Raw genomic sequence first — 27,241 nt, 5'->3', positions numbered from 1 at the left:
CCTCTAAAGATGCTGAGCCTTGGCTAAGTGCCATGAAGGCTGAAGTTGATTCCTTAAACAGGAACCAAACTTGGGAACTGGTACCGGTAGTCCCAGGAATGAGACTGGTTGGCAGCAAATGGGTCTTCAAGGCCAAGACAGACCAGAATGGCAAGGTTGTCAGACACAAAGCCAGATTGGTTGCCAGAGGTTTTTCACAGGTACCAGGACAGGATTACCACGAGACCTACTCACCCACCGTCAAATATGAGAGCATTCGGCTGATGCTCAAGATAGCTGCAGAGGAGAAACTGCATGTTTCCCATCATGACATTAATACAGCTTTTTTTGTACGGGATTTTGGGGGAGGAGCTGTACATGCTTCCACCTGATGGAATGCAGATACAGAAGGGAATGGTCTGTAAACTGAGGAAATCCTTATATGGTCTCAAGCAGAGTGCCAGGTGTTGGAACACAAAACTCACTGAGACATTGCTTTCTCTAGGTTTTCACCAGGGCAAAGCTGATCCATGTGTGTTTGTCAAGGAGGAGGGGCAAAACAAACTGTATTGTTTATGTTTTGTTGATGATCTTCTGATGTTTTGGAAGAATCAGGCTTTTTACAAAAGCACCCTAACTCAGCTGAAGGAGCACTTTGACATGAAGGATCTTGGTGAGGTATCCAACTATCTTTCTCTGCAGGTGGAGAGGGACCAAGCAGGTAATTTTCTGGTACACCAAACACAGAAAATTGCTGATGTATTAACCAGGTTGAATTTGGTTGATGCAAACCCAGCAGACACACCGATGGTGACAGGTTACCAGGTAGATAGTACTGCTGAAGCGTTTTCTGACACTACGCTGTACAGATGCATTCTAGGCAAGTTGAATTTCATTGCTAGATGTTCAAGACCTGACATTGCTGTAAGCACTAACCTGCTTAGCAGACATGCCAACAATCCTACTGTTCAGGATTGGAAAGCTCTGAAGCGCATAGCCCGCTATTTGAAGGGGACTATGCACTACAGGCTGAAGTTCACCAGTCAGAAGACTGGAGGTCTTGAAATCTTTGCAGATGCTAGTTTTGGAAGTGACACCACAGATGGTACAAGCACTTCTGGAGTGTGCTACATGTACAACCACTGTCTGTTTGACTGGCTGTGCAAGAAGCAGACAACAGTGAGCCTAAGTTCCTGTGAAGCAGAACTCAATGCTCTGTCATTTTCACTCATGGATTGTGAATGGTTGATGCAACTGTTTAAGGACATTGGGGTTTCTGTGAAATGTCCTATAGAAGTGTATCAAGACAATAGATCCTGTTTGGCTTTGCTGAACTCAGAGAGTTGCAAGCAAAGAACCAAGTACTTGCAGATTAAGCTACATCGTGCAAGGGAGTGTATTCAAAAAGGACTGATTCGGGTGTCCTACATGGCAGGAAATGAAATTCCTGCTGATCTGTTGTCTAAGGTTGTTAACAGAGAACAACTTAAAGTTTATGTACAGAGGTTGCAATTGGGTTGAACCACAGGTACTACAGGTTACACGGAAAGGGGGAGGATGTTAGGATATTTCCGTTCCACCTTAAAAGGGAGCAGGCTTTTGTGCGTCACAGAGTCTGCGTATTTCCTGTTCACAGGATGTTTATGTTTTGCTATTGCTTTCGTTTCTCTCTCGGTGCCTGAACATGCTAGCAGGCGGTCATGTTTTTCTTTGTTCTGACCAACGCTGAATAAACTTGTAAATATGCTCTCCTGCTGTGCAACTTTTGCTGTGTGAATTCTGCTGATAGAGTGTGCATCAGCCCAGGAATGTGGAAGGTATTTTCCTGTGCTCGTGTCGCTAATATCTGATACTGCGTGACTACGGGAGATCGATGGACGTCCGGAGACGACGTGGAGGCAGTGATGGCCTATGTCTCCCTGGCAGTATCCCAACACTAATTAAGAGACTTAAGTCCTCTAGGCAGGATGAGAACAGGACAAACTACAGTGATTCTGGAAGTTTCTGATCTTTGTTAACACAACCCCAACCTTTCAGCCAGTGGCTGAAAGGGATTAGTCAGGGCTATCAAATTCAATCTCTACTCTCTGCTGTTTTTAAAATTTTGCACCTGAATATCTCTCTCTCTCTCTCTCTCTCTCTCTCTCTCTCACACACACACACACACACACACAGAGAGAGAGAGAGAGTTTGCAATGTATATTTGACAAGAAGCAAAGTGGCAAGAGGACTGCACTGTAAAAAGATGCATACAAGCAGGAATTCTGGCATGCAAATACCCTTCTAGTCTCCCAACCCACCATCTATGTTTACCTCTGAGAATGTAGAGATATTTGCACACCAGTGAATGAGCAGAGCCTGTTGCCACATGCAAGCATCTATGGACTGGAGAACTAATCCCAACAGTGGCACCAGAAAAAGAATAGGGGGGAAAATCACACACAGGGAAGCAGTATTAGGATAAACCAGTAGGACTTTCTGAGCTTCCTTTTTTCCAAAAAGACCTTTGGGATAAATGGGATGGTGCCATTCTGCCCACAACCACCAAATCCAAGGTGGATCAGTGAAGACCCTCTGGTGGGGCATTCTAACCACCCAGATATTGACATGGCCTTCCTCGGGTTTCCTTGGAACTTCTAACATGTACCTTTTCCAGGTGGCCCTTGCCACTGTGAAAGGGTCCACACCCCACAGTTTAAGATGCAATGTCTTAAAATGATGGAGAGTACTAAATAGAGTGAAGAGAGTGAAAATAGGCATACATTATTTCCAAGTTTCAGAATTTCAAATCAAAGGCTTATAAGGCAAATCAGTGCATGGAACCCATACCTGGTTTTATTTTGCAAAAGAACGAAACGGTATTGCTCATTACAATTAAAATTTTACAGAAATATTCGTTCATTCATGAAGCCCTTTTTGGTCTCTCTACCTTCTGAAAAAGCTGTCTGGCACAGAGCAGTCTTGTCATTCTGATGGGCACCGAAGCCTCCATGTGCAAACCAGTATTGCACTTCATCATCCCCCAAGCTGACATGCCTGGATGTTTTGGACTACAACTCCCATCAGCTGCAGCCAGCACAGCTGGGGATAATGGATACTGGCTGGACCCATGAAGAATTGTAGTCCGAAACATCTGGCGGCCACCAGGTTAGGGGAAAGCTGCTTTGCAATGATGTCCCTCTCATCTTTGAAGTGCCATGCATGGTTGTTTAGGAAATATCAGAAAATCCTTATTATTACAGTGGTGCCTCGCAAGACGAAAAGAATCCGTTCCGCGAGTCTCTTCGTCTTGCGGTTTTTTCGTCTTGCGAAGCAAGCCCATTAGCAGCTTAGCGGATTAGCGCTATTAGCGGCTTAGCGGATCAGCTGTTAAGCGGCTTAGCGGATTAGCTGTTAAGCGGCTTAGCGGATCAGCTGTTAAGCAGCTTAGCGGATCAGCTGTTAAGCGGCTTAGCAGCTTAGCGGATCAACTGATAAGCGGCTTAGCGGCTTAGAAAAAGGGGGGAGGAAAAAAACCCCGCAGGAACTTGCAAGACATTTTCGTCTTGCGAAGCAAGCCCATAGGAAATTCGTTTTGCGAAGCACCTCCAAAACGGAAAACCCTTTCGTCTAGCGGGTTTTCCGTCTTGCGAGGCATTCGTCTTGCGGGGCACCACTGTATTATTAGAATTTATATACCGCCCTATACCTGGAGGTCTCAAGAATAAAATCAAAATAGAAAACCACAAAATACATAAGCAAAATAAAAACAACAACCCAATAACCCCCACCCACCCCAAAAAAATCATTTTAAAAGGGGAAAGGATCCGCAAAACATTTAAAGTAAGACAATTAACAAACCTGGACAAGAGCCACTCGCTGGAAAGACCATTATCTCAGAAATGTTTGCAGCAATATTTATTTATTGGCAACCAAATTGGCCAGGTGCCTTTCTGATACAAAGACAAAAATAGCTTTGAAATAAGTGTGGGGGTGGAATTAGTTTTGGTTGTTGAGCAGATGTAATACTAGCGCTTCATCTTCCGCAAGGGAAAGGCCTGTATCTAATGTTGCAAATGAGTCCTCTTTGCTGAGTTTGATCTTCTTTCTTCTTGGCGCTGTTTCTACCACTGATGCACTTCCACCAGAATGTTGTTTGTCCATCCCAGGGCCACTGCAGAAACAAATAAATCACCCTTTTAATAAGTGCATTTAAGCCAATTAAGCACCATGCAAGCACACAATTCATTTTTAACAGAGGCAGGTTTATGCACAGATAAGGGACAAGCACGTTGATGGCTGTAAAAAGAGGAACTATAGATTGAAGAGCTCAAAAGTTGAGACCAATTCTGCTGACCAAGGAAAATGTGTCATTAGTTGCAAGAAACACAGATTTACCATTGCTTTAGATTAATTTACTGTTTGTTGATGGCAAGCAACAAATATGAGCACGTGTAAATTTAAACGCTTGCTAATATTGTGGACTAAACATGTCTTGCTCCTCGTAATCAGATATGCGTTGTGACTTGTGTGGCTTTGACTAAGAGGAGCTCTGGTCAATCACAGCAAAGCAGCATCAAGTCCACAGTAGACAACCAGGTGCCCTCAAGAAATCACTAAGTAGGGCTAAAATGTAGCAGTCCTTGGCCACTCTTGCTCCTCTAAGCAACCAGTAGCTAGGTGATACACCATTTTGAAACATACAGGTTCCACACAACCATCACAGCTATCACTCAGTGATAGAACTATCCTCTGAATTTGTCTATTCTATTCCCAACTTTCCAAATTTAAATTTCTCCAAATTAACAAAAACAAATTGGCAATAACCTTGTCAAACACTTTTTTTGGCATCAAGGGATATGTTTGCAGCCGAATCTCTCTCTCTCTCTCTCTCCCCTATTCCAAGCAAGCAAATTGGCAACCAATCTTAAATGATCCACTCCTTATGAATAAAAACCCCTTGGTCCAGATGGATTATTGCTGCTGGCCCTGCCTGGATTCTATTGGCAAACACAGCTGTTAATATTTTAACATCTATATTAGGGAACATATTCTGCTGTAACAATTCAGTAAGCACGGTGGTGGGGGACAGCAATCAGTTAATAGGAAGCTGGCCGAATTAGCTCTGGATTTTTGGAGGGCAACTGTCTATCATGGGTTGGTAATTTTTTTTTTAAAAAAAATTGGTCTAGTTATATCAGCATTGGCAATTCACTCCCAGTCTGATCTGAAAATCATTCACTGGTGTATAGGTAGGTTTTTGTTTTTAAGAGGAACATCCTCCTCCTGCCTTATAAAATCAAAATTTAAAATGTGTTTTGTTTAGGTCAGCACTGTTTATACTGACTTTATTGCAAGCACAAATAATTGCAGGGGCAACAGAGTGCCCACTATTATGAAACACCTAGCAGGGCTTTAAAAATAATAACACAGCATATTAAAATGTGAATTTGCGAAGCAATAGCAGCACAGTGAAACTTCCCATTCCCCAAATAAACAAAATTGGAAAAAAATATTTTCATTTTTGCTGTCTCTGTCAAAAAAGTTAAAATTAGACCTATCTGTTTTGCAGTGGGACTGCAGGTGCGCATTCCATATGCTCTGCCTACCTGAGCTGTTTTTGTCGACACGACCACATCGTAAGTATCATATTCTATTAAACTAAAGAAAGATCTCTGTGCAAGCCCAGAACCTCATCTTTGTGGAGGATGGGTGGCAAAATGATGAGAAGATTGTTATGAATATATCACTGATCGAATGTTGACATTTTTTTGAAGAGGAAAAACTGAGACATGCGGACTTTTTACAGCCAGGTCTTGAGACTGTCTGCTCATCAATCAAGGTATCTGCTATCCCAACATTATTGCTAGGACTCTGGGGTTGAGAGGTTCACATAATGAAGCATGCATGAAGACCGGACATTAGTGGCAGCTCTTGTGGCAACTGCTACAGTTCCTACCGCTGGGTGCTGATGATGAGTAGGTGAGGATGAAGCTGTACCCTTGTTGGAGAGTATCAGGAGAGGTGGAAGGGCCAGCCGAATAAATTTTACTGCCTGAGACAAAGGACAAGGTGGCACCTCTCTCCATTCCAAGTACAGAAGCCACATGGAATTGCAGATGAACCTTCCTTGAACACAGGTGGCGTGATTGCATCCGCCATTGCATCTAAGGCAGTGGAGGATCGCCAGGACAGGTTGTGTAGCAACAGAATAAAATGCCTAGGAGATTCGGGAGTAACAGCGTGAGGTGGTTGCCTCTCTGTGCCTAATGGTAGGACCGGCCCTGAATGGCAACAGAAGCAACCTGGCTGCTACTCTAGCACCATGCATGCAGACAGAATACTTACTTACTGGTCCAGGCCAAGCACTCAAACAGCAATTTGCAGAGTATGGCACGCCCCCCGCAACAGAGTGGGAGGATCACAACAGGCTCCTCCTACGGCTGCTGTAGTCACTTTTTGAAAAGGAAACAATCCTCCACAAGATGGGAAGCCCGATTCCCTTCCCTGCTTGTGCCAAGTTGGGGCTGCAGCCACTTGCAAGAGAGAGTCAAACTGTAGTCATTTGTGGAGCCCAGGGAGAAGTGCATCCGACTAGTCCCAGCGCAAAGTCCAACCAGATGAACCAGACATTTTGGTTTATAAAAGAAGGTTATTGTCCTCGCCCATAGCTTGGCTTGTTTAGAAAATGACCAGGGCTTGTTATCTCTGCCATCAGTCAGGGGACCAAGGATTACTGGGAGTCAGGTCCTCCTGCCCCACAGGAAGACCAACCTGTCTCCCATCCAAAAGCCAGGGAACTTGCTTCTTGCATGCCCTGCCTAAAAGAACACTCCTTTCCAATGGACAGTTGCCTTGGGGCTGCAGAAGGAAGAGGGCATTTGGCTGGAGTAACAAGAGCCACCAACCATTATTCAAGCAGAAGCACCAGCAAAGGAAAGATGAAGCGGGCCTGAACTGGGAATCAATGCCCTCTTACGGCTCACTGCTTTGTTCTGGCCTTGAAGAACTGCTCTCCCTCCTCTGCCTTTCCCCTCCCCTCTCCAATCACCGCCTGAAAAGCAGGATGAAAATATAGTGAATGAATAGCAAGTCCGTCTGCTTTTCTGGCACGTCTCAGAACAGGCGTGCTTTGAGAAGTCCTGGGCCCAGAGCACAGTGCTTAGCGTTTGAAGTGAAAAAGAGGTGGATGGAGGAATCTGGAAGAAAAGGTTTGAAGCGCTAGCAAGATGACAGAATCATAGAGCGAGGGAAAAGAGCTTTCAAGGCTGTGTAGTGAACAGTGGAGCCGCAAAATCCACGAGCACAGACCATCCTCAACTGCATAGTTTGGAGCAGCCGTTCTCAGCCTGGTTCCTTCCAGAGTTTTTAGACTACAACTTCCATCAGGCCCACCCAGCAAAGCTCTGCCCTGAAGGCCCAGGTCCTGCTTCTCCTTGCTCTTCCTGCCTGTCCACCTGCTGTCCTCCTCCAAGTGTGTGAGCAGTGACAAGCATGATGAGAATGAGGAGATACCACTTAGAGTTTGTAAACCTGATGGCAAGGTCCATTTCTCTCTCTCTTCTCTCTTTCTTTTAACTGATGTGAGCTGCTTTGGGAGACAATTGTTGTCTGCCAAGCAGGGTGAAAATATAGGCATCACCAGTGAAGCTTTGATCTCTTCCTGAGCTTTGTGGTGGAACTGAAATATCTTTCCAGCACATATATAGATAATGGATAATGGTCCCTCAAACTTTCCTCCTGGATTTGTGGGGCAGATTTAAAAAAAACACAAACCAAACAAATAAAAGAAAACAGTAAAAGGCAGAATTGCAAAAGGAGCCTCGTTTATGTGTAACACTAGCCATGCACTTCCCAGCCTGATATCCCTAGTTTCATAAGTAACATGGAGTCTTGTGGCACCTTAAAGAATAATTGATCTATGATTTGTGAGCTTTCTTGGACAAGTCCGCTTATCCTACTTTTCCAATAAGACGAGGTTTTTAAAGTAAAAAATAAGGTTAAAATCTGGGGGCGTCTTATACACGGATAGTGATATGCAGGACAGGCGATTGGTTGCAGCCACGAGCAGGAGCTTTTCAACGGCGATTGGGTGTGTGATTTGTGGCTGTGTCAAGGGCTGCTGTGGATTGGCTGCCGCTGCGGCAATTGTGTGTGTGACTGGCAGCTATTGGGCAGACGCTTGTTTTCTTCTGTGACGCGCGTAATCGGCAGCATATGCGAGTTGGGTGAGTGATTTTCAGGGCGTTCCCCTCCAAAAAAAGCTCAACAAATCTGGGCAATCCTCCCCGCATTTTCTTAAATTGGAGTCCCCAAAAGTAGGGGGTGTCTTATACATGGGAGCTAATAAAATGCATGAAATGATATCCTGAACTGCAGGTATGCATACACATGGGGGAGGTGTATGTGTGTGGATTGCAAAAAGTGAAATGAAATGCATTCTCCGCTCCCTTTTGTGCATTTCATTTCCCTCTGACCTCATTCTTTACATCCCAACTATATATATGGGTACCTGCAACTCAGGATAACGCTTCATGCATCTGATGAGATGGGCTGTAATCAACAAAAGATAATGCCATAATACTTTTGTTAGTTTCTTACGTGCCACAAGAGTCTCCGTTGTTTCTCGCTGCAAAAGGCTAACATGGCTACTCCTCTAGATATAAGTTTCTTAAGGAAGCTGATCTGCCAGCAGCATGCAGAGCAGGGAGTTTAGGGATAGCTGGTCCCTTAAGAACTGCCGTTTTGCTAATCAAGGACACTGGGCGGCAAGCCACACACATACATTTTAATTTGCAAGGCCACGGCGAGAATTCTAATGAAGATTAATTAATGCAGACCCTTCTGCAGAGCCCCTGCGCTGCTTCTTCCTCACTCAGTGTCAGAATGTTGACTGCACACCGCGGTAGTAATGAAAATACATTGTGCGTTGTGTTATTCTCCTTTTCCCCCAGCCATTCTTCCTAATGCACACTGAAAAAGTTCTAAAATGAGGTTTATGAAGGAAGCAAGGAATAAGGTTGATCTTGCCTGAGATTCATTATAGGTTCAAGTGCCCCCGAATTGAGAAGACTCAATGAGGCTGTTTTGGGCAAACCAAGTAACAAGAACACAGGATGAGCCAAAGACAATTAAAATGGAAATTAAATTAAATTAATCTGGGCAAAGTGAAGGTTGTTTCTCCTTTAATGGATTAAACGGCCAACAACAAATTCTACTCGTCTACCAGTATGATTAAGTTGCATGGGTGATGTCACATTATTACACTCTTATTATCGGTGACTGTTTAAAATAGTTTGCAATGCTTATTGCATCAGAATGGCATGTTAAAATGGATTTAATGGGCACAATCTGACAAATTAAGCCCATTTGAGCACCTAGATTGTGCCAGGCTGTGGCTGTTTCATGTCTGCTTTCACTCTAGCTGCTCTCAAATGGGCTCCTCTGCAATACCAAACCTAGTTATTTCAGCATCAGCAATCTTGTTTTCAGTTGCACAGTGTCAACTGCCAGCTTGCATTGTTAGTCCCAGGCAAAAGTCAGAGTGAGATTCCTAAAGTTGTGCTTTACTCACTCCTTCCCTCATTCCTGCTTGGTGGCAAGTTCAGGGCAGCCTTTACGAGATTAGTTTCCTTTGGAGGAAAGCATCAGAGACATCAAGTGTATTTGCAATCATTTGTTCATTTGCACAGGTTCAGAAGATATTGCAGGGGTGCAGGAGCAATCACACAATCATCACGGATAATGTATAAAGTCTTTCAGCCTCAAAGCCAAGCAAGAATGGATCAGAAGCAAATTCAACTGCTTGCTTCTCAGCCATCTCAAGTATACTCTCTTAGCACTCTGAGGCCAGAGAAACTGGCTTCAACATCTACCGCTTAATGGAGGGCAACCTCACTTAATTCTAAACTAGAATTAGACAAAGAATAGCCATATACAGTGGTACCTCTGATTACATACTTAATTCGTTCCGGAGGTCTGTTCTTAACCTGAAACTGTTCTTAACCTGAAGCACCACTGTAGTTAATGGGGCCTCCTGCTGCCACCGCGCCGCCGGAGCATGATTTCTGTTCTCATCCTGAAGCAAAGTTCTTAACCTGAGGTAATATTTCTGGGTTAGCGGAGTCTGTAACCTGAAGCGTATGTAACCTGAAGCGTATGTAACCCGAGGTACCACTGTACAACATGGCAGGTATGTACAAGTCAAGTCCATAAAGCTCAGGTTGATTCTGACCTGCTTGGTTAATTTGAACTGTGGTTAGCTCAGAACCCCCCAAATTTATATGTTACTAGAAATTCTGGAAGAAGGAAGTGCTTCTCATGCCCTCTTCACAGAAGCAAAAGTTCTCTTTCCCTTCACCCATCTGTATGCTCTCTGGGGGTCCTCCTAAATAATGTGGAATGAGGTGTGGGAGAGGAGAAGATGGGAAACTTACCTTTCATGAACTTCCAGATGTTAACTTACTTACACCAAGACTTACTAAATAACTATGCTCCTCACCCTTCAATAATCTCTTCCAGCAACAGATCTCATTACAATATTTTAGAAATTAAAGGTATACCTGGTTTTAAACCTTTAAAACTAGCAAAGCTCACATATAGCCTATGTTAAAAATGAGGGCTGAATAAAAATAATGGCCCACAGAAAAGCAGCAAACATACTAAAACCTAAACCATAACGTGCCACAAGCTCATAATGAGGCCGGCAACCAATCATCTCCTGCTTTGGTCACCAAACCTTCATCTCCCAATTCCTTCAGGCTCTAAACTTCATCTTCAGTCCACTGAAACTGCAGCTGCCAAAACTGTCTTTGTTCTCCATCATTCACTGCTACACAGCTTGTGCCCTCTCCACCGCACTGCACACAAGATTAAAACGTCCTTCAGCAGCCTATGCTTTAAAGCCCTCAAACCACCTCTAGCCATTCCTAGGACCCACACTCCTCCCTCCTGTCTTCTCTGCTCCGTCTCTTGTTTTTCTTCCCTCCTTCCTCCCTGCCTTCTTCTGAACCATCACAGAGCATTTTCTTTCTTTATTTAAACAGATAGATCTGTGTCACTTCTCTGAAGCTCAAAGTGGCTTGCAACGGGACCCTATTAAAACAAAAGACCAATACTAGTAACATTTGCAAAATGGGAAGTAAGTAAGTAAGTAAGTAAGTAAGTAAATGAAAGAAGGCCTTTACATCCTCTCTGAAAGGCTATCAGAAAGCATCTTAGTATCTCAGGTAAAGCTCGTTATCCGTTCCTTAGGGCATTCGTGTATTTGGCTATGCTCAATCTAGGCAGCAAAACTGGCCTTTGCTTGTTTTGGAGCAGTGCATACTTCTGGGCTAAGCACACTTTAAAAACATGGGCCACAACCACAAAAGGCACTAGAGGTAAGTGAAGTGCTATGTGAACCGCCCTGAGACCAAATTTAATAAATAAAAATAATATACTCCATTGCAAGGCTTCTGCATTCTTTGTAGAGCATGGGGCTCAATCCGCAGTCCTCATATGCCTTTATTCACACATTTGCTGGAAAATGCTACTGGACACGGCTTGGAAGCAGGTTTGCCTTCACCTTTCTTCTTAATCAGTGCAGCTAGAGGAAGGCAGATATACTGGGATGGCTCAGTTGGTAGAGCATAGAATCATAGAATTGTAGAGTTGGAAGGGACCCTGCTTCAAGGCGTTAGGATGGAGGCCATGTTTGAGACCAACTTTCTAACACTGGCCTCCTGAGCCTCTGCTCCCTTGCACCTTGCCTACTGAATGTAGCTTCACCATAAATAAACAAAGCAACAGACAAGACATGGGATAAATGGAGAAAACAAAGAAGCTCAGTGTTCTGCCTCCCACTCAGACCACAATGAGAGTAAGGAAGAGGTCCTTATTGAGGCAGATTAAAAGTATTGGGTAGAGAGTCAGAGCAGCCCCAAAGCTCAGACTAAGCAACAGGAAAGGTCGGACTAGCTAGATTAGGAGCAGCTGTCCAATATTAGAGAAAAGAGTTCAGAACTGTTTGCTAGCAATGGAGCAGTCCCAACAGGTTGACACACCTACCTGCCTGCCTGCCAAGCTTTGAAAGGCAAGGTGAAGCAAGTTTCCTTTGTGAATCTCCTGTGCTTTACAGGAACGCTTAGCATTCAGAAATGCATTACGTTGAGGAAATTGGGTCTACTCCCAATGGCAGAAGAGCTGCAGAGTCTTGGGTGGTTTGGCTGCACTCTGTCCTTCTGACTTTGCTTCTTACACCCCCAGCAGTTGGGTCAATGCCCTCCCTGGACTCTACAGATGCTCCCTGAGGTGTCCTGTCAGAGAAGGCCACCCAGAGCTTCCAGATTCTAGGAGAAGGGAGCACCTACCTCCTCTAGCCTTCACTCCCTGCTTTCAGGCCCTACCTTCTGGAGCAAGTGGAAGAAGCAATTTAGGGGAGGAAATCCTCCACTGTAGGGAAACAGCCAGTCCATTCGGAGAATGAACAGGGATTATGGAGCAATCTGCATATGGCATAGGAGTGCCATAGAAGAACAGCTCTCAAACTGTAGCTTGTAAAAAAATAATAATCCAGGTTTATATTATAACTCCTCTAACTTCTCACAATTAAAACCACATAGTTAGTGGTAGTCAGGGATGAGAATTCACCCTAAAAGAACTGACAAATCTGAGGCCTAGACCAGGGGTCAGCAAGGTTTACCTTGCCGGGGCCAGTTCACTCCAGCACAGATCACTCCGTGGGCCGGATTGCACACACGCCTGCAATTTCTGGCATCTGCGTCTGTGCAGACGCGATTTCCGGTGCCATGAAAGTGAGTCCCCATGCCACGATGCGCTGGTTTAGTGCAGTGCACGGGGACTCACCAAGCAAGTGGCTTGGGGGCCGGTTAAACAGTCCCCGTAGGCCGCTTGTGGCCCATGGGCCTTAGGTTGCCTACCCCTGGCCTAGACCATGGCAGTCACATTTAAAAGTGAATGCTGAGATGAATAGTCCTATACGTAAGAGATTAACTGGAGCTGGTGCAAAGTCCAATCACAACTTTGTTCTAATTCAAAATTTCTTTTCAAAAATGGCTGAGGAACTGGATCTATTAAGAATTCAATCTGGCTGCCTAATGAATATTTAGGGCACTCACCTGCTGCTTCCATACCCTACCCGGCCCCCGACAAATGCTTTGTCTCATTAACTATTTAACATTATGATAGCCTTAAATCTTAAGGCAGCCCTGCTCAGGGAAGTTTTTAATCTGTGATATTTTAGTGTATTTTTGGTTTTTATGGAAGCCGCCCAGAGTGGCTGGGGAGACCCAGCCAGATGGGCGGGGTACAAATAATAAATTATTATTATTATTATTAAACAGAAATATGATAAATGTTCCTAGATATACCAAAAATTCATCTTGCATTACATGCTTGGATTCTTTAATTACTCATCTGGTGGAGGGGATAGCTCGAAGCCGTTTTCATTTAAAGGCAAATTTAAGAGAGTGGGTTGTGTATAGCTTCCCTCACAGGAGGTGGTGGTGGGGAGATGAGTATGGCTGAAAAAATTAGCAATTTAAAGAAAAGAACAGAAAGCTTTCCACAACCAGAGACAGATCATTTACCTTTTGCTATTTCCTTCGATATAAAGCTTCTAAGGGAGCAATCTAAGATCTCCAAGGGTGAGCAAGTTAGGATCCAGTTGATTTCTGGCTCAACCAGATGATTCCTGATGCAGCTGGACTATGCTGACATAAGCCCCATGTCCCGGTTCAGCCAGGGATATGACAGCGTAATTCCCTCATCCCACCACAGCTGGCTCAGTTAAGATCAGTGGATCTTATACTGGCATAAGCCCTGCATATGGGTGTTTCAGGGGAGTGGCAGGGCGGGGCAGGGAGGACTTCTGCTGGATCCAAACTCTGTTCAGCTTGGTCTCATGACCTGGCAGCATGACAAAACTTGGGTCAAAGAAAAGGGTGGCATAAGTCAAATTCTATTTTCAAGGGTTGTTTTCCTCCTCTCTTCTGGTAGCAGCCTTGCTCCTGAGCAGAGCACGGAATAGGGGAAATTTAAGTCATCCTAATTTAACATAAAGGTAAAGGGACCCCTGACAATTAAGTCCGGTCAAGAACAACTCTGGGGTTGCGGTGCTCATCTCGCTTTACTGGCCAAGGGAGCCGGCGTTTGTCCACTTCTGCAGACAGTTTTTCCAGGTCATGTGGCCAGCATGACTAAACCACTTCTGGCAAAACCAGAGCAGCGCACGGAAACACTGTTTACCTTCCTATGTGCTTTCGAACTGCTAGGTTGGCAGGAGCTGGGACCGAACAATGGGAGCTCACCCCGTCGTGGGGATTCGAACCGCCAACCTTTCGATCGGCAAGCCCAAGCGGCACAGTGGTTTAACCCACAGCGCCACCCGCGTCCCTAATTTAACATAAGCCAGTGTGAATTCCACTGGCTTCCTATACTTAAGATTGCTCTGTAAGCCTGGTTGTATTTTTTTTTTTTTAATGAGGGTACATTCTTCCTTTACAAAGAAACAATCTCTAACACATTTAAGTCCTAGAATTGCAAAACCAACATGTATATCGCTGTTATTAAAGTATTGGAAAAACAAACAGTCTGGGTATGGGATACCGTAAAGACTGCATTCTCTCAGAGGATCCTTTCCTGTCCATAGTACGATGGGCAATGACCCAATGCAAGGACATCATGTCAATGACACCAAGATTAACCTCCCTCTGTGGGGGAAGTCAGCTCCTCTGCCTCCTCCTGGTTTTTAGAGAGCTGGCTCTCTTTCAATAATGTTTGGCTCTAGAAAGCTTTACCCATTGAAGGCAGATTATTTATGAACATTTGGATGTATTTACAAGAATCAGGAGTGGCACAGAGTCTGAAAACAGAAGTAGGGTTCAGATGTAGGAGGCCACCAGCTCCTAACCAATCAGGTCCGATCTAGACAGACTGAGAGTCACCACTAACTAACCAGCCTCCCACCATCCCAGTCTGGGGTGAATGGAAGTTGGAGTCCAACAACTATTGAAAGGTGTCACGTTGGCTACTGCTGGCATAGATATTGTTGTGATCATGTGCAGCAGCATCCATGAACACCAGGAGCCATTGGGATCCATGCGAAATGTTCATGGAGCCCTGGGATGCTAGCCCTTGGGGATGACCTTCTCACCTGTGCAGATATTGCTATGCATACTTCTTTTATATAGGAGATTACTTATTGCTTATTTACTATCAAGCAGAAGCTATTTTTACTAATAATGGTCCGTAGAAACTGCCCAGCTGCTGCTTGGAAGGGCAGAGGGCCGCATGGAGGACTCTCAGAATCGGAGGAAGCTGGGCAAAAACAGATCCAATTAGGTTTGGCTTGGATTCAGGCATTTGTATGCAGGAAATTATATTACTTTTCTTTGACCAGGGCAGGAGGGAGGAAACCATGGCGGCAGTAGTACCATGGGGGGAGGGGGAGGCTAGATGCATCAAGACTGCTGGTGTGCTTGTATCTTATATCTTAGTTCAATTGCGAAGATGGACAAGCAGTGAATACATTGTAATCTCCCCTTTTTTACTACATATGTGCATTCTCCTAACCAGGAGGCAAACCCTTTCCAAGAGTAGGTACTCAAGCTTTGCGAAAATGACAACAAACTGGATATCTCGAATATTTCCAATCAAGCTTCCACACAAATGATTCGGTGCAATGTGGTGTGTCCTGGCTCACAAAAGGAAATGTGTGACCCAATTATATTTCATACAGAAGCACAGAAGAGACGAAGCACTTGAGGTGGACTTCCTTCCCCTTATTCTACAGTTAATCAATAGCCCAGCCAGCCACAAGGCTTTTATGCTGTGCTATGAAGCCTGCCAACAGACTCCACTGGGCTCCTAGTAGCAGCAAATTCCTGAACCGTGCAAGGTCCACTTGTACTCCCTTGTTCCCACAGCTACAGAAAGCAGACAGCCTCAGAAATGACAGCACGCCACTGGCCTGCAGGTCTTTCTCGATCTTCATGGTGTGGTAATGAACAAAAAATAAGGGCAAAAATGACACTGTAAGCTTTTTCTGAAGGATTTGGCAGGGGGTGGGGGAGAGCCCAAACCAGCAGTCAGTGATGTGGTACTCAATATGACTAAACTAAGCTGAAAAGTGTATTGGCTTTTTCACCATCCAAAGGACTTCGTTGAATGGGCAGCACTGTATAGAAATGTCATAAATAAATAAAGAAGCAAATCCTTACCAAGACCATGAAAGCGCTGCTGTGCTGCAGGGATTTCAAATCTGACTTGCTTACTAAACAGCTAGGAACTTGGTAGGAAAGAACGTAGAGGCCAACTGATACATTGCATGGTTTAAGGATGGAAATGACAATGGTTGAGCAAAATTTCTGTTCTTTAGGGACACGCAAGATGGACAGGAAAACATGCTTTTGTGGAACAATGGACAGACAAGCTATGCTGCTCAGCTTATTTTTCAAGCTAGGCTACTTGGCATGAAACAATTTTTATAAGCTGCTCTAAGAAAAGAGTGGGACATAAGCAAATAAATAACAGTTAGCATAAGGTGCCAATTGGGATTTTCCAAACCTGATCCCCAAATACATGGTAAATTGCCATAGCAGCGCATAAACCAAATGAACCAATATTGAGGCTGAAGACATCATCATGATTAGTCAAGCAAGGTGCACAATTTAGGTTCCACAACCTCTTCAAGGGTCCAACACCACAAAATTGCTCTCTGCCGTTTTCATATTCTCATGAAGATACATGAATGAAAGCAGCTGAACATCCAAACATCAGCAAACCTGAAGGAACTTCAGATCATTGGTTTATTTGACTGTGGCAGAATAGTTATTTGCCACGGGTTGTTTTTGATTGGTTAAAGGTTTTGATAATATGGAAGGTGAAGACAAAGGGAGGGAGAGAGAGAGAGACCGTATTATCAAGATGCAACACATACCCATGGCTTTCTGGATCAGCCTCTTGGTTCCAGTCTGTATATCTGTCAGGGTCTGGAAGGATGCTTGGATCAAAGTCATCATCACTTTCACTGCGATCCAGAAAGGCGACACATTCCTCTTCCACCTGAGTGAAACAAACAAAATACAGAATTAGACACCTCCATATTTCATGTTCCTTCAAATATGTGTGTCGGTGTGTTTCTTCTTTCCTGGTCATTTTAGTCCAGTCCAGCAATTAAGCCAAGATTTGCGTACAGCTGGTGATGCATCAGAGGAGAGTTTAACCACCTGTCCGGGTGTGGTTGACAGGCTCAGCCAAACCTTGACTTAGTTGCTGTGTTGAGCTAAAAGGATCAAAGAGGAGCAAAGTGGCTATAGGCTCCTCCCCAAGAGACCTCACGTTTGCACCAAGCCATGGTTCGGTTTGGTGCTACAGCCTCCATCCTGCTCATTCACATAGCACTAAACCATGGTGTCAGGGAACTGCCATCGGAAAGACAGGCGGTGGAGGGGCTCTCAGAAGTCAGGAGAGACTCAGCAGCGGCGGAAGGCAGCAGCAGGGGGAGAGTGGGAGATCAGGGAGAGAGAGAGACGAAGGAATGGCTCAGGGAGTCTTCCAGCGATAACAGCGGAGAAGTCTCAGGTCCTCCCATAGGTACACCCACTCCTCGCCGGAAACTGTCGCGCCGAGAATCTAGACGACGCGTTTCCGTCAAGGAGCTTTTATGCTGGAGTAGATTCCGTAAACGCCCACTGTCGGATTCTGCCAGCGACTGAGGGAGCCATGTTTAAGGGCTCCGCTAAAAACAGAGCCTTGCTAAGTTGAGCAAACTCTGAGGGACTAAGCTTTACGCACAAGCAGCTCATCATCCCATCACACATGGTTTAGCACCATGTGCAAACCAGCCCATTATGTACTAATTGCTACTCCCCTCGGGAATCCTTGAAAAAGACAAGATGCCTGTCCAAATCTACCACTGATAGTTATGATGGGCACTTTGCTAGCATACTCTAATGTTAAAAAGAAGAGTGTTTCACTAACATCTCTTAATATTTAAAGAACTTTTTTTTTTACAATAACTATCTCTTTCCAGTGGCCTTAATCTCTGATTACAAGATCCTTTTTAGAAAACTTCATTTCAATCAACTTGTTTTTATTTACTAGTTTCCATCCCTCCAAAGCAGCCCAATAAAACAGCAAGACAGTACAATAAAAACACATTCTTCCCTCTGTTAACTGCTTTTATATTATTATGAACAAGCAGAGCCAACAACACAGTAATTTTGTGCTTTTCTTGCAAAGTTCCTCTGGTTGACCTTTGGAGTCAGGGAGAGCGCAAGGGGACATGGAGGTGAATTATGGTTTTGACACCCCTGCAAGAGTCCTTTACTGCTTCCCAAAAAAACTCTCTTGTGCTATTTTAAAGGTCACAGAGAAAGAGGAGAAGGAGGAGGAAATCAGATTTATTATAAAAAGCCAATATATAAAGTTGGGTGGGGGGCAGTTAAGCCTGGAATATTCACTCTCAACAAACAACAGTAAACCATGGCTCATAATGATCAATAAAACCAAGAGATAGATTCACTTTACACAGCAAACTACCAAAAAGAGAGGGAGGGAGGAGTGGGGGCAGGGGAACAAAAGAGACAGATGCCTTGCTGAGGGCAGCTTGACAGATTGGTTGCTTGGTCTTTTTCCTTCTTCCCTACCAACCGTAGAGATGCGTGTGTGAAGTACAACACCACAGCTAATTTTGTCACCCGGCATTCTGGTTACAGTGCAGGTGCAAAGCAAGTGAAGGCATCTGCTTTCTCACTGGTGTGATGAAGTGTCACACTTCCTACGTCCACCTCACCACAAAACGCAGAGAGAGTTTAAAAAGAAAAGAGGAATGTGCAAAGGGGGGAATGCACCCAAGACAGAACTCTGTAGACAAAACGACAAAGATTTATAGAGATGAGATATTCGTTCACCTCAAAGTCACTTCTGTTGAATGAATCTTTTGCCAAACAGAACACAACAAGAGGAAAAGATACTGCCTGAAATATAGCAGGTTTAGTATGGCGGGTTCATTATGGCTATATAAGCTATAGTTCAGCCTTCGCCAACATTTGCTCACCGGACGTTTGGGAGTAAAACTCCCATCAGGCCCAGCCAGGACAGCCCTACTATCTTGGCAGAGGGTACTATAACAGAAAAAGACTTTTGTATTTATTCTGTTTTTCTCCATATTGCTGTTTCTTTACATCTGATGATGATGATGATCATCTGTATGGCATAAGCTCCCTGCCCCCATGGTTTTTCAAGATAGCTCTGAGTAGGTTTTAGTTGCCCTCTGTGATGCTATCACAATATCACGACATGACCCTTGACCCTTGTGACTAGACCAGGAAGCATTGACCTTGCTCTAAATCAGTGTTTCCCAAACATGGGTCTCCAGCTGTTTTTGAACTACAATTTCCATCATCCCTGGACCACTGTTCCCGCTAGCTGGGGGTGATTGGAGTTGTAGTCCAAAAACAGCTAGCTGGGAAACACTGCTCTAAATCTTTGCTTGCCTTCAGCGACATTAGCAACAGTGAACTGCGATGGGCTCTGGAGCATGTCACCAAATAATTCCTGACTGGCTGGGATCACCGCTGGAAGACAAAAGAACCCCTAAAGCTGATAGGGGGAACGGGCAGGAATGATGTGTGTAAGCATTTACCTATTTTAAGGTTTTGCTTTTTTTAAAAAAAATGGAGAAAATATTCTGGTATCTTCAGGAAGCATTGCTTTCAATCAAAAAATTAAGATAGCTGAAAAGCCATTGCAGGTCTCTTCAATAAAGAGTTGACAAAATACTTTTATCGTGCAATTTAGAACCTTTGCAACGTTGACATCCTGTTTTGAAAACTAATTTGCACTGACTTCAGTGGAATCTACGTTCAGATAAACATGATCAGAGTAATAAGTCTAAGCTTTATGAGGACCTTCCCAATCTATTGTATAACAAAATACAGGATGCTGAAAAACAAAGCTCTTTCTTCTCTAATGCCTCATTCTGATGAGATTCAGTAAGATTAGGGAAACACAAAATATGACAAAACTGACAAGTAAAGACATGGAAACAAAATGCAGAGAGAAATTATCTTCCTTTTAAGGCAGAAAAGCATAACCACCCAGAGCCTAAATCTTTCTTATTTTTCTTCCACATTACACAAAATGTACTTGACGTGCCTACATTCTCTTATCTCACACACCCTTTTGTCACTTTCAAGGTTCACGGCAGTCACGGCTGTCAGCCCATGTACAGAACGTAATTCTCAAAAGTAGTCTCTTGTGTTCAAACATTTCAACACATCAGCCTCCTTCAGGGAGCTCAATATCTGCCCCTTGGGGAAATGTGTGCACAAGAGAAATGGGCTTATATAACTTTCATGGAACTTCTCAGTAACTTTGCTTACATTGCAGTTGGAAGGAAAATGAAGCAGAAAATGCTACATTTTCCTCTCTTTTTCAGTGCTAGGAAAACCCATTAAGGAATACTGTATGGATAAACAATATTTGGGAAGAGTTACTTGTAAAAGGACTTATGTTAACTGGTGGATTGTTTTTTTAAACTGCTTTGTTTCTTTATACAACAAATTCCCTATGCCATATGACAAACTTATAGCTCTCATCAGTTGTAAAAGGTGATGTGTATCTTTAAAACCTAAACAGTTTGCATCCCAAACACCTGCAGTAGTGCCTATTCCCAAATCAACTTGCTTATATTCTAATATATTCTGCAGGGCTTCTCCATGTACCTTTTTCATCAGATTGATTTGTGCCCTGATCATTCCCCAAAGAGGTTTATTTAGCACCAATGTTGCAATAGTTTAGATACAGGGCAAAACATTTTCCTTTATCTGGATATTTCAATAGATTTTAATTCACCGCATCTGACAAAATCTTAATCTGCTTTAAGATTTTATTCTCTTTCTTTTATCCTTGTTTTTTGTGTATTACTTTACTCAGTGTGAGGCACATTAATCAACTTTCTTGTGTTTATACAGCTGAGTTTTATTTTCAACAGATATGTAGTTTTCTGACCCCTTGTGACTTGGAAAATACACTTGACTTTTCAAAGTCCTTAAACCAAGGAAAATAAATTCAATTATAAAAAACCCTCAACAACATAAAGTTTAACTATCTAATTTCACACTATGGTTTTGACCTTTGGGATTAAAAAAGGAGGGTTCTCCCCCTCTCCGCCCGCACTCCTCCTATGTTGGCTCTGAACATAAAATAAGGATGGCTCATCACAGATACTGAAAATGTCACACGCAACATGAAATTTAAAGTTTAGTGTGGCAAGCTATGTGTTATATACTGGAGGTCCCAAAACATTTTTTCCCAAGAGAGTTTGGAAGTAATAAACTAAGCTCCTGAATATTCAAACAGCACACTTCCAAATACTGATTCATTATGGGCCAGTGTCATGGCGCCTAACCTCCTGGATCCCCAATAAGAAATGTATGAGCAGGAAGCATTGCTCACAGGGTTCCCTAAATGTTTCCATGGAATGCACTTGCCTGGACCACTTTAGCTTGAAAACCAAGCCCTCCATGGTTGTTCACAGTCACCATTGAAACGTCCCATTTGTGATTCCTCTAACAACCATAGTAAACTCTCATTTAGAGGTCATGTTGCATTTTTTCAGCCAGTATACAAACTGCTGCCAGAAAGCTGTTTTTGAGCATAGCATAGTCCACATATTACAGTTCTCCATGCAAATATGACCCTATTGTAATGTGTGACCCATCCCCACATTTACAGAAGGTCACTTTCATCTCTCTCTTTTTAATGCAGGTATTAAAGTTGTCTCTACAGAATACGGTAGTCTATGAAACACCAATTTTTCATCTGCTAGCACATTACGTTTCCAAGCTGCTCATTCATTTGTCTCTTTATTACAGGAATACTTGACAAATCCTTATACTGTGTAAAGAGTGTAACTTATCTACAGCAAGCAAGATGAAATACATTCTGTGATTGATGACTTGTGTCTAGCTTTCATAAAAATAGGAAACAAGGCTTCTCAACTCCTAGAAGATTACATTTGGGGACAATGCGGATAAGAGTGATCAAACCAAAGGGCTGTTGAGGCTGCAGTTATTAATGCTATATATTATTCTTCAAGTGTTATGCAATTGAAACATCTTAAATTAATTTAGTGAAAAGTAATGATATCTGATACAAGACTTTGTTTGTTTTATTGTTCATATACCTTCCCTGTAGTTATCTGTCAAGTATGCCAAGGAAATCTGTCACAGATGGAAAACAAGTAAATATTTGTCTCAATTTGGTAGGGGAAATGGAAAATGCAAACTATTATGTACCAGTCTGTCCTCTACCATTCTTTGGCCATCTGGGCTATTTTCTCAGGTAGGTCTTGGAGAATACATTACATTAGTGCTCCACCATCTCCTTTGTACCATCACAACATCTAGGATGACCTGAAAGGTGCCTTCTTCACAATACAGTAGACCAGTGTTTCCCAACCATGGGTATCCAGCTGTTTTAGACTACAACTCCCATCATCCCTAGCTACCAAGACCAGTGGTCAAGGATGATGGGTATTGTAGTCTGAAAGCAGCTGGAGACCCAAAATTAGGAAACACTGCCATAGACACATCCATTCTGAACAGCAAGGGCACTTAAGTATGTATTTTCAGTAACTGCCCCACAACCTACGAGGCCACCTTATTCTACATGTGCCCACTCAACCGCTTTGGTTGGCGGAATTGGCACTACTAAAGGTGGCCACATAATACCTGTTTTACATTTGTAAGATCGTGATCATTTAGGCTGAAGCACTTACACTAGGGAACTTAGACTGCCTATTGAGATCAAGCAGCTGCCTTCACTGTGCTCTTTTTAGAATAGGATGAACATCCAACAAATCAAATAAATACGCACATGTCCTTGCACATGCAAATAGAACAAATATGAGACACTAAGGCAGGACCCACTTGCGGAACGCAACTCAGACCAGAGATCCAGTGAGTGTGATCTGTGTTAAACCAGCAGAGGTGCCATTTATTTTCAGGTTGGAATTATGCTAACTCCAACAGAATCCTGCACCAGGAATGCGGAAGAGCTATGTTTTTCTTTAGAGTCAGTTTATGAACACCATCCCAATGTAACTAGGCTTGCATTTGTTTGTGCTCAGCAGAGAATGGTAACACACATAAGTATGATAACATGTATAAAGCTTGGTTTCTGGAGATAAGCTCCATCTCGCAAACGCGTCTAAATGAGATGTCTCCAACCTATTCAGCTGTTTGTTGTTTTTGTTGCTTTTAAAAATCTCAGTCATTTCCTGAAATATCTAGGTTGGACTACTTCTATAAGTGTGCTCATTACTAGCTAACAAGTAGCTTTGTTCTGAGTAATTGAGATCAGAATTCTTTTCTTTTCTTATTTTACCAAAATGAAATAGTGTTCCCAAAAAGTTATTATCCATGCAGGAAAGAAAATACTGAGGTAAAAAACTTAACCATTTGTGGTTTACATGAGAACTCAACTGTAATCTCCAAAAGGCATGAAATTATGATGTATTTCCACCTAATTAATTCTCAGTATTAATCTGGATTTTACCATTAACTCAGATCTTATTAGTGACTCTTTACTGCAGTTGAAAAGTGGGAAGCAGCCGAAACTGGAAAAAGACCAAACAAAATCCATCCTGAATGTTATCTTACATCGCTTTTTACTGTTGTTGTTCAACCCAAAGAAACAGTGTAGAGATTCAGCGACAGCTGGGGAAAAAAGGACAATTTAATAAGTGTCTGGGAGATTTAGATTTCCCAACAGAAAGTCACTTGGGAATTGAACCACATTTCAACATTGACTTGTTAAAGTCATCTCAAACATTTCTTACTTGAAAAGGGTATATGTGGGCTGGTACAGGACTGTCAAAAAAAGAAAAGGATGCCCAAGTGGAAGTAAACAACAGCTTGGTTCTCTTGAGTGTGGGATGAAATGATCATGGAATAGCTAACACCAGTGCTATTTTTCTAGAAAAAGAGGTGCTGGAGCTCACCATGAACTTCTCCCTTGTTCTCCTGAGAGGTGTTGGAGCTGAGCTCTGGTGAGCTAAGCTGGAAAAAAGCCTATTTAAGTTAACAATAATAAAAAAAAAGTTAAGCAAGCGAAAAACTCTTCCCCTCCTCAAAATGGGAAATATTCAATATGGATCTTCTGAATAATCCAATACAGTGGTACCTCAGGTTAAGTACTTAATTCATTCCGGAGGTTCGTACTTAACCTGAAACTGTTCTTAACCTGAAGCACCACTTTAGCTAATGGGGCCTCCTGCTGCCGCCGCGCCGCCAGAGCACGATTTCTGTTCTCATCCTGAAGCAAAGTTCTTAACCTGAAGCACTATTTCTGGGTTAGCGGAGTCTGTAACCTGAAGCGTATGTAACCTGAAGCGTATTTAACCTGAGGTACCACTGTACCTACCCAAAGCAATGTTTATATAGTATGACAAAGTAAAGAGGCGAGGGAGAGCTTTATTTTGAGTTGCGTTTTCATCACCAGTTATTGAATGCCTATAATTTTGTTAATCACTATTCAACCAAAAAAATTATCTTTTTTTTCTCCTTTAAAAATGAAATTGAACTTTCTAAAACTGGGTGATGAACTGAAATTTATCTTGGAAGTGCATGGACAAACACACTTGGGTGCTTAAACTAGACCAGGGGTCAACAAACTTTTTCAGCAGGGGGCTGGTCCACTGTCCCTCAGACCTTGTGGGGGGCCGGAGTATATTTGGGGGGGGGGGGGTTGAACACATTCCTATGCCCTACAAATAACCCAGAGATGCATTTTAAATAAAAGCACACATTCTGCTCATGTAAAAACACATTGATTCCCGGATTGTCTGCGGGCCGGATTTAGAAGGTGATTGGGCCAGATCCGGCCCCTGGGCCATAGTTTGCCTACCCATGAACTAGACAATCAACTAGCGATGATAGCTATGCTCTACCTCTGCGGTCGAAGGCAGCAGGGGGAGAGTGCCCTTGTGCTCCAGTCCTGCTTATGGGTTTCCTACAGGCATCTAGTTGGCCACAGGGTGCTGGACTAGATGGGCCAATGGCCTGATCCAGTAGCCTCTTCTTATGTTCTTAACTAGTTACAAGAACAGATGCTGTTGTATGAACAACAGACTTGGCCTCGACAGATACGGTGCTTCTAGAGGGATGTTTCTGCAGGTTTAGCATGCCTGATACATTGGGCTCATTAAAATAATAATAATAATAATAATTAAAATTATTGTGCACCTGGAGGTCTCCCTCAACTCAATGGCTCTATTTGCATGCACTGCCAAGGTGAATGGTTTAATTAAACTATAATGTGGAACAAACCACAAGTACATGCAACAGAAGTGCTTCCATTTTGCTCCTCCCTTCATTCAACCAGCAACAACAAACCATGTGTCTTAGCCAGCACTCCTGGTTTGTTTCTTTCCAAAGAAACCACAATGCGAAGCCAAGGTGTGTTCTTGGTTTCCTGCATACAGCTTGGGTACGTCATGGTTGCAACAGACCACACCCATTAGCTTAAACTTACGTTAAAATGTGATTATCATTTTTAGTTCAATTTATTAACTGCCCATAATCTTAAGGTCCCAGGGCGGGTTACAACTATATAAAATACAACATTAAAAACAGTTTTAAGAAATGCAACATTACTAAACATGTGACTGTGAATAACTGGGGTGGTCCTGAAAATATACAGCCCAGGTGTTAATGACCAGGGTAAAGAGATAAGTTTTCAGCATTTTCTAAAAATTGTATAGTGAAGTTCCCAGTTGCACCTCTGTGGGGAGGAAGTTCTACAACTTAGGGGCAGCCACAGAGAATGTTTCTGAGGGGGTGCAACTACCAAGAGAACTCTCTCTGCCAATCTAAGCACCCAAGTGAAAAATAGGGCCAAAGCACCGTGCTGACTGCTACCAGCTGAGAAAGACTGGCGGAGTCAACAAGATGGCAAGGCAGCAGAAGTCGCCTTCATGCATTAATCATACACTGAAAGAGGCTGCAGGGTTGCACTGAATATGCACCTTTCCAGCTAATAAGGATAACCTACCGGCATTTGGCAGACTCCTACACACACACACACACACACACACACACACACACACACACACACATATATATATATATATGAGAGAGAACGCACATACAGTATATGTGAGCAGCATGGATTTGTCAAGGGATGCTACAGCTCTTCATGGAATCATATAATATTAGAGTTGGAAAGGGACCACAAGAGTCATTTAGTCCAACCCCCTTACAATTCAGGAATCTTTTGCCCAAAGTGGGGCCTGGGTCCATGGCCCTGAGATTAAGAGTCTCATGTTCTTCTGACTGAACTATCCCAGCAGCCTTCATATTATGCTGCACTGGGATAAATAATAAATAGGAGCTTGTAGCTCCTCTATCTATACTTTCCTAAGACGTCCTGCCATATTGCTACATATAAGAAGCTTGATAAAGACACAGCACTGTGGTCAGATCTCATTTTCCCTGCATTATTTTTCAAACTGAATTTTATATATATATATATATATATATATATATATATATAGCACTGTTAAGAATGTGGTATGTTTGTATTTGGAGAATATGCAACTTTGCCTCTCCAGGATAATCATTATGTCAATTTCTCATACTCCCTCTCTATCCCCCAACCTTTTTCAATCCCAAAACTTGCATTAGTTTGCATAAGAAATACTGGGGAAGATTTTGATTTGCCAAAGGATGTTTTATTTGGCAGCTACATATACAAATTGCAGAGTGTAAGGTTTGGAAATAATGAGAACTGAAATGAAATAACCTTCCTGTATTTTAAACATGGCCACTGAACTTAAGCAAAAACTAAATCTGGGGTAAACATTTATCCCTGGCACTGCCTCCTTTTACGTAGCAGCAATTCCGATGTCTGGAATAAAGCTGAGAACTTTTTAAAGAGGAGAATGTTTTAAAGATAACTTGTAAATTTATAAAGATCTGCATTATGCAAAAATAAGCACCCTGGAATAAATCTGTGGAGCTTTTATCACCTAACCAGTCTTAAATCTCTTCTTCAGGCATTGAAGAAACCGAACAGCAAGCCTTCGCCCTTGAAAATCTCAGCTCAGTGGCGTAGCGTGGGGGGTGCAGGGGGGGCCGGCCGCACCGGGCGCAACATCTGGGGGTTAGGGAAATCCACGGGTTAGGGGGCGCAAATCCACGGGTTAGGGGGCGCAAATCCATGGGTTAGGGGGCGCAAATTACTTGCCTTGCCCCGGGTGCTGATAACCCACGCT

At 43.1% G+C, this 27,241-nt stretch overlaps 1 protein-coding gene across 1 annotated transcript in view; it reads right to left on the bottom strand.

The window, feature by feature from the left end:
- Positions 1-3,861: 3,861 nt before the first annotated feature.
- Positions 3,862-27,241, bottom strand: part of DDX10 (DEAD-box helicase 10) — a 162,845-nt gene continuing 139,465 nt past the window's right edge. Inside the window, exons 17-18 of the mRNA XM_079973559.1 lie at positions 16,898-17,022; positions 3,862-4,132 (exon numbers count right to left, since the gene is read on the bottom strand). Of these exons, the coding sequence (XP_079829685.1) occupies positions 3,958-4,132; positions 16,898-17,022 (300 nt within the window). The 3' untranslated portion in view covers positions 3,862-3,957. The remainder of the gene's footprint in view (positions 4,133-16,897; positions 17,023-27,241) is intronic.

This window comes from Podarcis cretensis, assembly GCF_951804945.1.
Source record: "Podarcis cretensis genome assembly, chromosome: 4".
In the NCBI taxonomy this organism is placed as follows: Eukaryota; Metazoa; Chordata; class Lepidosauria; order Squamata; family Lacertidae; genus Podarcis; species Podarcis cretensis.
Note: the sequence above shows the minus strand (reverse complement) of the source record. Positions and strands in the feature narration are given on the sequence as shown.